The sequence below is a fragment of the Barbus barbus genome (assembly GCF_936440315.1).
Source record: "Barbus barbus genome assembly, chromosome: 27".
Taxonomy (NCBI): Eukaryota; Metazoa; Chordata; class Actinopteri; order Cypriniformes; family Cyprinidae; genus Barbus; species Barbus barbus.
The window spans coordinates 5,250,616-5,263,348 of record NC_136755.1 but is presented as its reverse complement, the minus strand read 5'-3'; the positions used below and the strand labels follow the sequence as shown (position 1 = coordinate 5,263,348).

The following is a 12,733-nucleotide window of genomic DNA, read 5'->3' as shown; positions in this document are numbered from 1 at the left end:
CAAACGTGAGATCAGATACCTGTTTTAGCAAACCGCACTAATATTATTTTTCTGACGAGTCCAGTGGCTTTTGTCAGTGTATCAGCTGTGGTCATACGTGTGTTTGTTTCAGGGCATTGAAGGTCATTAGTTTAGTCAGGTAATGGGGACCTGGTGTTAATGGGTCACACTGTTTTTCTTCAGAGAGATAACATGCTGTTCCTAGGAGCTTTTTACTTTTACAGCTACACTGAGTATACTATACCAGCATATACTAATGGACTGGAAATAAAGCAGAACTGCAAAATAATCTCATCTGGTGTGTATATATAGTTTGTGAGGTTTTTTTTTTTTTTAGCAATAACAACAAAAAAGTCTTGCCTGTAAATGGATCCGGAGTTGTGATGGCTGTTTTTATAAATGCTGTGTGGCACCATTGCTGATTTGCGCTGGTAATTTTCACATTCAACACGCACATACCACTAGTAACTACTATGATTAGCTTCACAGTGCATTGATTGTTGTTTGTCAGTTTTGTGTTATTTTCATTGCCAAAAGAGCTCATTTTAGCTTAATTTTAATGACTCAGTTCATTCAAATGGTTCCTGTGAATGAACCTATTGCAAAAAGAATCTTGTGCAATAGCTTGACAAACAACCAAAGTGGCTTTCAAAGGAGATAAGGAAACATTGGCATCGTTATACACCATACAAATAGTGCACACCAATATCCATTAGCACTTTGCTAAGCTAAAGGCATGATACTGTAAGCACTAATATAACATTTAAAAACTGGCTAAAATTGTGTGTTTTTGTCATATTATGGTATTAAATGAAGCACAGTTTTGACTACCTACATTTTAAAACAGCCTGTAGAGTTGTGCACACCTATAGGTATAGGTCCTGTAACCTAAAATAGCCTTAAAATGATGCCTAGGTAGGCAGTTTACTAGGGTTTGGAAGTGATAAATGAAAAACAGGATCATGAAAATGTTCCCAAAGCTCTTTGCTCAATCTAAACACCCCATCACGGGCTGTTTTACAAGATTGTGTAAACCACTTGTTGTGGAATAATGGACTTGCGTTTACAGCCGGCTGTTAATAACACACTGACCGCTCACTACATCCATCTGTTCCCGTTGGTCATAGGTCAACACGAGCCAGTATCCCAGCACATGATATGATGGTAAAGAGCCATTTCAGCACCTGGTTGTTATTCAAGAGACTGTATTAATTGGAACATTAAAGCTCTCCCGAGTGTTGCATTATGAATTCTAATTGAATTGTGGAATATTTCAATCATTTGTTACACATATTCTTTCAGGTTTATTTTTGTCTGTGTTCCATTTATAGCTATACTGCATTACATACACAACAGAATGTTTGTGGTAGTTAAAAAAAAAAAAACATTAATACTTTTTATCCAGCAAGGACATATTAAATTAATCAAAAATATACATTTAAGTGAGCACAGATTTGGAGCATGCCATGCTTTATAAACTATAATGCATGCATGCACATGTACTTGCTGCATCTTACATCTGAAGACATAAAGCCCTACAGGTGTTTTACCTCTATGCATTCACATTGTGAATACATAGAGGATCCTTTTAGTTCGTTCTGACATGCAGAGACCACACAGTGAGTCTAATATCAGATAACAGTCTTCTGTGTCTATCTTAGTGTTTAATATAGACGGCACATTTACTCTGTGTCGGTGGTGGTTTACATTACAGATTTCAACTACTCAGTTATTTTTAGTTCTTAGATGGTATTTGAAGTTTGTTGGATTGTGTACTTAAAAGAAAAGATACAAGAGAAACGTGCTGAGAAGTGTTGGGCTCCGCTGGATTTATGTGCAGTATATTATTTGTGTTACTGTCTGACATGTTGAGGTTTGAGCAGTGGTATGAGTCACAACTGTATTCTTCAGACTTAAATAGGAAGGTTTGCGATGTTTCTATTTTGAGCCGGTATTAAGCGGGGTGTTGATTTCAGCTTACACACAATACGATATTTATAGCTACAGGAGTCGTCTCACATTTAAGCTGAAGGTCCTGTCTTCATTGAGGTACATGCAGTGTCTGTTTGCAGTTGTGAAATGTCAGGTTTTAATGTCATCTCATGCCTTTACAGTAACAAAATCAGACTGCTAGTTGTCACGCTGTTAATGGTAAAGCTTACTTAGCTTAACTTTGCAATGTTTATATCAGAAGCTTTGAAAGATGAGGTTTTGTGCAAGTGTGGTGGTTTAATGAAGAACAATACAAATTAACAAAGATCGCAGAAAATCTGGACATATTTGCAGCATATTCTTGGCAATAAGTGAAGTGACATACGGCCAAGTATGGTGACCCATACTCGGAATTCGTGCTCTGCATTTAACCCATCCATCGTGCACACACACAGCAGTGAACACACACACACACACACAGCAGTGAACACACACACACCGTGAACACACACCCGGAGCAGTGGACAGCCATTTATGCTGCGGTGCCCGGGGAGCAGTTGGGGGTTCGGTGCCTTGCTCAAGGGCACCTCAGTCGTGGTATTGAGGGTGGAGAGAGCGCTGGACATTCACTCCCCCCACCTACAATCCCTGCCGGCCGGGGACTCGAACCCGCAACCTTTCGATTACGAGTCCGACTCTAACCATTAGGCCACGACTTCCCACATAACTATACAGGAGTAGCTTGACTGTTAATCATTCAATAATTGTAATAATAGTTTTCGTAAGATACAACACCATTCAGAACTTTCAGAGCATTTCTTTCAGAACTTTCTTTCTTTTTTCTTTTTTGTTTCTTTGAAAGATGTCTCTTACCAAGGCTCCGTTTATTTGATCAAAATACAGTAAAACAAATGACATTGTAAAATATTATTACAATTTAAAATACCTGTTTTCTATTTGAATATATTTTAAAATGTAATTTAATTCTGTGATCAAAGCTGTATTTTCAGCATCATTACTCCAGTCTTCAGTGTCACATGATCCTTCAGTGATCATAATAATATGCTGATTTGCTGCTCAAGAAACTAATTATCAATGTTGGAAACAGTTGTGCTGCTTCATATTTTTATGGAAACTATGGGAACTGTGATTTCAGGATTGTTCGATGAATAGAAAGTTTAAAAGAAAATATTTTGCTACAATGTAAAAAATATCAATTTAATGGATCCTTGTTGAATACAATTATTAATTAATTTTTTTTTTTTTTAACTCAAACTTTTTAACTCAAAAACTAGACTAATAAAAAAAAATGTGTGCCCTATTAGATTCGATCTTACTAGTTTAAGTGTTTTCCAACAGTCATCTCTTTCAGCTGCAAGGATAGTTTAAGGACTATATGGCAGATTAATGTCTGTTCACTCTTCTGTACATCTGCATCCACAATACAATGCAATATAAAAAGTAGTCATGTAACATTTCATTGAAAAATGCAGCTTGTTACTGGAAAAGCTGCATGAAAACAGTTGACTTGTCGTCACGCTACTAAATAAATGTAATCAAGTTGGAAGCTTTGCTACTTTTAGCCACTTCCCAACACTGTTGTGTGAACATAATTGTCAGTGTAGTGGCTGATGAAGCTGCAGTCAGAAGGCAAGTCGTGCATGTGCAGTCATATCTCTAGTCAGAGCTCTGTCTCCTGGAGAAGCATTTGAGGGGTCTCTTAGTTTCTCTGCCTCTGATTGGCCACATCATCTGTGAGCCACATTCACATGCCGCCGTCTGCCCCTCCCACCCCTCAGATGAAGTAGCGGGCAGCAGAGGAGACAGTCAGACAGTCATCCTCACTGCATATCGACCTGAGAACTAAGAAGACTCGCGGCTGCTACTGATGAGAGGCTTTTAACACAACACTATCGAACCTGTTTCTCCAAAACCGTCCCACAGCATCAGCTCTACTCGTCTACCATCCTCTTTCGGTGTTGTTAGAGGTGTTTTAGGGTGCTGGGGTGGTAAAAAATGGGAAGACAAGGGCAGGATGGCAGCACCGCTCTCCCCGGCATGCGAATGCAGCGCTCACAGAGCCGGCTTAGCCTGTCTGCCTCCTTCGAGGCACTGGCCATCTACTTCCCCTGCATGAACTCCTTTGACGAGACAGATGGAGGTAAGGACAAAGCCAAGAGTCAAGTGTGACAGGCGCTGCTATGTCCAGTTCTTTTGAAAGCTTTTCTTTAGCTGAATTTTGTTGTGAATGGTTTGTGACCAACTGAAAGCCAGAAGAACTGTATATAATGTGTGATTTATTTTGGTTTCTCTGCTTTGATTGGATGCGTTTAATCAGATAGATAGATAGATGGATAGATAGATAGATAGATAGATAGATAGATAGATAGATAGATAGATAGATAGATAGATAGATAGATAGATAGATAGATAGATAGATAGATAGATAGATAGATAGATAGATAGATAGAGCTGGTGCTCTGAGTGGCAGACTGATGCCCCCTGTTGGTCATAACACGTCTTTAAGTATCTCATTCAGCGGTTGTCAATGATGTGTTTTTCTTAAAGGGTGAAATGTAATGTTTTCAGATGTTAAAATACTTTCTCCGACCCAGTTTGATGAGCAGAGACAACAGTAAGAAATCATTTGTAGAGTGAACACTATTGCTCTGTGGCACTTTCAGAACATTACTGTTTGTTTGAACAGTTCAACATGTCAACATCTGGCTACTCTTCTGCCGCTAGTTTGGGATGGGACTATATGTTTGCCTAAACAACGGCAGTGGGTGTGGAGTGGCAGTGTTATAGCCGAGACCAGCTCATTCAAGTCATTCAAGAGCACACAGTGTGCTCCAATCCAGAGATAGACGATTGCACTGAGAGACCTTGTGTGTGAGTTGGTACAGACCACAAAATATATCTGCAGATTTGTAGTACTCAACACTGCACTTGATCCGAATGCTCCCGAGTCATGACAAGACCGAGACCATGAAACTATACTGTTGGATTCAGAATCAAGAAGGACTCGAGACACTGTTTGTAGAAGTGTCACACATTTACTCATCTTCCCTTCCCTTGTTGTCATTTTCAGAGGAGGGTAAGAAGAAGAAGCCGGTGCGTCTGGCGATCCAGCGGAGCGTAGAGACTGGTTTAGCAGTCGAGATGAAGAGCAGGATGACACGGCAGCCCAGCCGAGAGACCACAGATGACGGTGAAAAGGCAAAACCTGGAAGGTAAGTACTGTAAAATCTGAATAACTTCTGACTAAGATGGTCCACGCATTCCTAAATTACATGATGCCATCACAACTATTACTAGTTGGTGGGTTTTGTGTCAAGTGATGTCTTGTCAGAGGCTATTATCACCCGATTAACAGATGTTCTGACCATTATCTGTTCAAAGTCTGATCTTCCCTGGAGTGAAGATCTCATCAGATAGCCAGTTCACTGAGTTTTTGGATGGTCTTGGCCCTGCCCAACTGGCAGGGAGACAGACACTGGCCACGCCCCCAATGGGTTAGTATCATCGCTTGCTGTTTTCTTTTGTTGTTCACATGAACAACTCTCTCTGGTGTTGAATAAGACAGTGTAAAGCTCAAAGTATATTTCAGTTTTGTCTCAAGTAGTTCCATTTCATCCATGAAACAAGACTATGGCTCCAACTGGTTTTAAGATGCGTTTTCAGTGACTCGATCACAATTAGTATTTACACCTGCTCTTAACATGCCTTTTAAATGCATCTCCTGTTATCATGTGTGTTGGGATTTCATCTAGACCAGGGGTGTCCAAGCCTACTCCTGGAGGGCCACTTTCCTGCAGTTTAGCTCCAACTCTGAACAACACACCCGACCCAGCTAATCAAGGGCTGCATCTGAAAACCTAGGCAGCTGACTTGTTGTTATCCGGCAATGACTTCGCAGGCAGCGTAACAGTTTAATGATCTACAACAAAATAGAACGAGCTTTAGTAATATTCAATTACTATAATACTGATTTCTCGCTAGAAATAACATCAAAAGTACAAAAAGTTGGTCAGAAACATACATTTATACTAGGGGTGTAACGATACACGTATTCGTATTGAACTGTTCGGTACGAGGCTTTCGGTTCGGTACGCATTACAAACCGAACGATTCATTGGACTAATCCTATTACGTTTGTTAAATAAAAGAGCTTAAACTGTGTGAAATATAATGTTCTCAGTGCCACTGTGCTCAACAAGACAGGCCAAACGACGTAACAGACAACGTGCCCCGCGATAACCTCCCCTTGCTAGGTTGCTTCGAAAGACAATGATCTTGTATCGACGATAGCCAGATATTGTCAAAAACATCACTTATTGGCATAGAGGATTTGGCATTTCCAATTAATATAGGTTTGTTACGTTCTTATTTTTATTAGGCTTCTTATTAAGTTACTTTTATTATTAAATTAAAATTACAATTAATTTGCCCCACAATAATTAACGCATAACTGACCCACTGCGAGGATAACAAAATATTATGCTATTTACTCCTCAATTAAAATGTTTTTAAAAAAGGTCTTTTAAAACAGGTCTATTAATAGCCTACAGTGAATTATAGGCCTATAATTAAAATATTAACACTGCAGTCATCAATAAAAATTAATGAAATAAAAAGCTTTAGCCTATTTCAAGCACTGACTTTCATTTTTTTCACTATGTCCAGGCCAAACAGTTAGCTATATACCGTTATCAGCATATGTTGAAGTATATTTGTCTCTCGTCGTCTCTGAGAGAATATGCTGCATCAGATGCTAAAGGCTCCGTCAATACTCCGTCATTCCGTTTTTACTTTCAGGTTCTGCATATAGTGAATTGACTGAGATTAAGACGTTAAGACATAACTATTGCGCAAGGTTTGCACGTTGCTTGTGTGATATCCATTGGCTCGCCTTCATGGTTTAAAACAGAAATATTTCCATCATTGAGACGTAACCAATTACCCCGTCCCCCGTATCGAAAAACGTACCGAACCGTGTCGTATCGAACCGTTACACCTCTAATTTACATACAAACTGACCAACAAATGCAACTTTCAGATGCCATCTTTGTTTTTTTTTGCTCGGCCATCAAGGAATGGAACGCACAGGATTGTGGGATATCAGCGAAGGATACATCTATGTTGCCTTCAAAAATCGACCAGATGAAGGTATCTCAGGAGGCAGGGAGTGAACCTAACATTGGATTCGAACGTGCCTTGATGCCTTCCTGTATTGAAATGTGTCCTCTGAAGGCAGCATTTTCCAGTTGTCGGATACAGCCAAGGTCTCACTAAGCATACTAGAAACTTCCAAGCAGGTGTGTGGCCCTCCAGGAACAGGATTGGACACTTCCATCTTATTCCATCACACTCTACATCGCTTTCGCAGGAGCGCCAAATTCTGTGCACGAATACTTTGAATGAATGAAGCTACTTTGCTGCTTACGAACAAGTGGAAAAAGAAGCGAATGGAAAGAATACAAATGTTAACATCGATTTTGTTTGTAACCTATGTGTTTTGGCACAACACATCAAAGTATGAATCTATTGTTTTGGTGCATTTTCTCAAAACGCGTCCCATAATGCTCACATGCTAGATCAGTTTGGTGCTTCCTCTGAAAGTGGTGGAAAGCTCTTAAATGTTTTAGACTTGTGATCAGCTCTATAAAAATGCATCTGTAAAGCAGGTGTAAACAGTGCCTGTGAATTAACAGGCAGAGCCAGTGTTGCCACCTTGTGGACAAAGTAGTGTGCGAAAATACAAAGCACACGTGCAAGGTAAAATTAGTTTGAACAATTACATTACTCGCACTGTGGTCATAGACTAGTATAAGTGTAAAAAACTAAGTATACTTTGGGCTTAAAACATAAATCTCTACCAAAAAGTAATGTTTTTGTCCATAGCACTTTAATACCTTTAATCAAATGGTTTCTATGAGGTGACCTTTTGTCTGCTCTAAGAGTTTGGATGTGGCCTTTCTCTGCAGGTGACATCCAGATCGGTATGGTACACAGGAAGGAGAGGCTGGATGTTGAAGTTATTCGGGCTCGAGGCCTGGTGGGCAAACCAGGGAACAAACAGACGCCAGGTATGTCTCATCATGACACAATGCACATTTTTTCTGTTCCTGGACTATTTTGTGAGGTTTCTATGTAAATCCGTGTGATCTATTATTTGCAGCACCTTACGTAAAAGTATATCTACTGGACAACGGGAAGTGCATCAACAAAAAGAAAACACGGACAGCGAGAAAAACACTGGATCCTCTTTATCAACAGCAGCTTCAGTTTGAGGAGAATCCTGAGGGGAAGGTTTTACAGGTAACACCAGGACCACATCCTATTTGCTTACTTTAATAAGAATGAACAACATGTAATGCAAAAAAATTATATTTTATTTCCTATTTCTTTTGAATTGTGGCTGAAATTTGACTTGGATATGTTTTCACTACAGCAGTTATTTCAGCATTATTTATTTAATTTTATAGTATTTATTAATATTTTGGCCTTTTTTTAGTTTTCTTTTAAATTTTTGTTGCAGTTTTAGTAATTTTGTCATGTGCTTCAAAGCTTATTTCTTTTTTTTTAGGTTTTCATTTTATTCAACGATAACAACACCGCACCACATCTCCTGAAACTCTTTGACCCATCGTATCTTTCTTTACAGATCATTGTTTGGGGGGACTATGGACGCATGGACCACAAATCCTTCATGGGAGCCGCCCAGATCCTGTTAGACGATTTAGAGCTGACCAACATGGTGATTGGCTGGTACAAGCTCTTCCCTCCCACCTCATTAGTGGACCCAACCTTGGCACCTTTAAGTAGTAAACCTCCAGATTCAGGCCTGGCCAGTTCCAACGTTCGGTCGTAGCGGCACGAGGAGGTGAGCGGTAGAGAGCGGCGTGAGTAGTGCCAGCTACAGACAGAGAGGAGACGGTCTCTACGGGTCATGTCCTGGTTACACTGCATGCTTGATGTTGTGTTCTGATGTTGAGCCCGTGTGACAAGAGACTAAGAAAAGGCCTGCGTCCTTCTGCCAAAAAAATAAACGTAAAGAAAATGTATGCTGCTGTCACACGCAGGGAAAGAACGCCACAGGAAGTCTCTCCGTTCAGCTGAAGAGATGCAGCCAGGAATTCGGAGGAGTCTGACTCTTAACCGTAGGACGTTAAGAGTGCTGATTTCCACCGGAAAAGGAAGACGCCGTTTTACTCTGGCTGCTTCCTCTCTGTTGTATTCAAAGAGATGTCAGTGTTTCTTACCTACAGTAGAACTTGAAGCATTGTAGCCATTACTGTAAGCCAAGCTGTCAAAAGAAGATCCATAAAGAGAGAAGCGCTTGGCTAAGATGGAACAAGAAAGGGTAACCTCAGAGACATGACGTTCTCATGGGGATGACCCCTCATCAAGCCAGATCTCCACTGGATTGATCTTCAAAGTTCGGTGATGAGGAAATGGATATGGCCAGAGTTCCTGTTTGATTCAGGAAACAACTGAATTCTGGGGGGGGGGGGGGGGAGAAAATAAATAATTAATTAAATAATGGACCTTTTTTGTGCTCCGGTATGATGTTCTCTTTGTTGATGTACTGTATGAAATTTATGAGATTGGTTTTTTTCTTTCTTTTTTTTCTTTTTTTTGCATGGATGCAGAGTTGTTTAAAAAAATCTGAAGTTTATTTTCCTCTAGACTTGCAAAAAAAAAAAAAAAAAAAGAGAGGAAGAAACTTATTTAAGGATGACCAGATCAGCCATTTTCAACAATTTGTATTATTTTTAATATGAAATTCTCTAGTGCATGATTTTCAAAGAGACTGAATGCAAAATGATAACGATGTGATTGTCATCCTTTAGAATATTCTTCTGTATTTTTACAGATCTCAGTTACAGGTGTGGCCTGGTGAGACTTTGTATCTCATATTATTAACAGAAAAAAGCAAGGGATTGTCAAGGAAACCAAATGTACAATATCGATTTCGATATGAAAACAAACATGAAAATTGTACATTTCTCCCTTCAAATGCAGCCATAATTCTGTGTTCATGTGGAGACGGAGCTGTAGATTATGGGTCTGTCGGGATTCCACTGTTCTGTTACAATAGAATGGCTCATTCATTCAAAGCAAGCATGTTGAAAAGGGTCTGCAACATGGATTGAGCACACTGTCTGAGTAATACAGCATGTTTTGATAGAGACATCTGGGAATTTTTTGCAGTTTTGTGTACAGTGCATGTGGACCAGAGGCTCGGCCATCCGCCTGATCTAGTGTCGTCCACGGATTCAGGTCAGGGTTGAGGTTTTGTGGCCGACGGTTCAGACATTCAACGCAACATTCCACCTCTTGGCACTCATCTTTTCTTGAAGTTTTGAAAAGAAAAAAAGGAAAAGAAAATCAAACACAAAAAAGAAATCTCAAAAAACGAGGGAATAAGTTAAGAAAATTTATATTTATTCAAGTTTGACTTGAAAAAAGGTTGCAAGTATATTTTATTTTATTATTGTTATAAATAAAATGTTCTAAAAACAAATCCCATTGGATGGTGGTGTACGAAGTCTCTGAACTTGGAGAGGACTGGACAATGTTCATTCTCTTGTGTTGTTCAATGCAACAGACACTGGTTGTCGAATGAGGAGCGAGTTTGTGGAGATGGGAAAATTGCCACATAATATGAATTTTTAATTGTTTCTTGTTTTGAGAGAATAAAATTAATTTACTAATCCCTGTGTTTGTCTGCAATCACTTGCCAAACCTTCTCACAGGCATGACATGCTAACACAAAAACACCAAAACATTTACTTTCATGGCCACTTGACATACTGCAGAGCATCTAGACGCCAGTGCTAAACCACGTAAGTAAAAAGTGGTACAAATAATCAAATTAAATGTAGTCTCAGAAGTAATTCAAAAGTTTAAATATATAACTGTAAGCCACAGATGTGCTAATGGGACAATTCTTTACTTTTCACCTAAATGAGACAAAATCTGCTAAGGGGTAATTAAGTGTAACAAATCGTACAAATCCTTTATTGGAAAATTTACATTTTTATCAAACACTGATTGCCTTAATATAACGTATTTGGTATGTTACGGTCTCTGACACAGCATATTGAAGCCACTCATGCCGCCATTTTCTTCTTCTTGGAAATCGCTGTAGTCCAAATATCCGGTAGTGTTGGGTCCACCATATTGGATTCTGGGGTTGCAGCATCAGAACCTTCACGCCCAAGACAAGAAGCTCTGGGATCTCTGAAAAGGTACCCTGCCATGTAACCACTGTGGTGCTTGTGACTCTGATCTCAGCCATTCTGGAGCAGCAGCGTCAGGAAACTTTAGCGACTTCTGGAGCAGCACTGACAAGATCTTTGGGACCCAGTTGCCCCTGGCAGGAAACTTTGGAGCGGCAGTGTGAAGGACCTCTCGGAACAGCAGTAACAGGAACCTTTATGGTTATTTCTGGAGTGACCCTGACAGGATTCCTGGGCCCAAAGCAAAATAAGCTTTGTGACCATGACTGAAACCTCTGTTGCATCCGTGACACAGATCTCTGGGATCCGGGTGCCAGTGGCAGAGACCCCTGGGGCAGCAGTGAGAGGAACTTGTTGGGTGGGCTTGACAGACAGCTTTGAGGAGTTCTGGGTTACTCCATTATTAATAATATGACTGGATGGAACATTGTTTAACTAACTTAACTAAAACTCTTAACTATTTACTACACTAATCCCTAGATGAGTAGTTCTGCAAGACGCTAAAACCACCACCTCAATCCAAGATGCCAGACGCAACCAAGGCCTGCCAGCCCTGCAAGACGCTAGAAGGATAGAAGAACTAACTTAACAATCTAAAACTAAACTAACCATTAATGATACACATCCCTAGGCGAGTACGTCCGCATGACACTAAAACTACCACCTCAAACCAAGGCACCAGACGCACACAAGGCCTGCTAGCTAGACGCTAAGGCTGGAGGGATGAAGGGGCTAACTTAAACCAGTTATGGAATAGCATCTCCTCCAGGTGAAGCCTCTGCTCTGGCAACCTCAAAATAAAACGGCAGCATTCTGTGCAGAATGATGGAGAAAAGTCTGATTATTACCTTCAACTTTATACTTGCTCTCTAAGCTGCAAAACTTAGAGAGACTCCTGCATTATCCATTATAACTTATTTTTTAAATCCACTGTTTTGTATGTGTCCTTCTTTTGTTGTAATTAAGTTCTCACCATCAGAGAAGCCTGGCGGTTGTAACCAGGCATCGGCGTCCATCAAATCAATATCGCTGCTGTCTGGGAAAAGGCTGGTGATCATCCGAAACAGCAGCACCCCCAGCAACCACACTTTTGCCTGCTTCCTGTGATACTCGCCCTTCTCAATGTACTCCGGAGGGCAGTACCTTGCTGTCCCTGCAGGAAAAAGTGTGTCACATGTGAAAGTCTGCTCTACCACTGGAACTTAATTTTAGTTAAAAATTATAATATCATGACTGGGATTTCTTCTTATGAGAATGTTGTTAGTCCTTAGTCCCGTCTAAATATGGTGTAACTGCCCATTAGCGTTTAAGTCCCAAACTACGTTTGAGAGATAATACATACCACAATAGGTGTTGTAGGATATGTTTTTCAGGAGGTCTCCACAGAAAATTGATCAGTTTGACCTCCAGGGTCTCTATGTTGACCAGGAGGTTTGGCATTTTGATGTCCTGATGGAAGACCCTCCGGAAACAGCAAACAGCAGCAGCGTCGATCACCTGCTGCATGAAATGACACGCCATCTCCTCACTGAAGTGGGCGTCATAATGCAGCC

General features: G+C 40.3%; 1 protein-coding gene across 1 annotated transcript in view; it reads left to right on the top strand.

Annotated features, from left to right (window-relative positions):
• LOC306847023 (regulating synaptic membrane exocytosis protein 2-like) overlaps positions 1-10,650 on the top strand; it is a gene marked incomplete at its 5' end in the record, with an annotated part of 167,795 nt that extends 157,145 nt beyond the window's left edge. The window contains 5 exon segments of the mRNA XM_079380758.1: positions 5,024-5,165; positions 5,335-5,447; positions 7,920-8,021; positions 8,114-8,253; positions 8,600-10,650. Coding sequence (XP_079236884.1) covers positions 5,024-5,165; positions 5,335-5,447; positions 7,920-8,021; positions 8,114-8,253; positions 8,600-8,806 — 704 coding nt within the window. The 3' untranslated portion in view covers positions 8,807-10,650.
• Between the last annotated feature and the right edge of the window lie 2,083 nt (positions 10,651-12,733).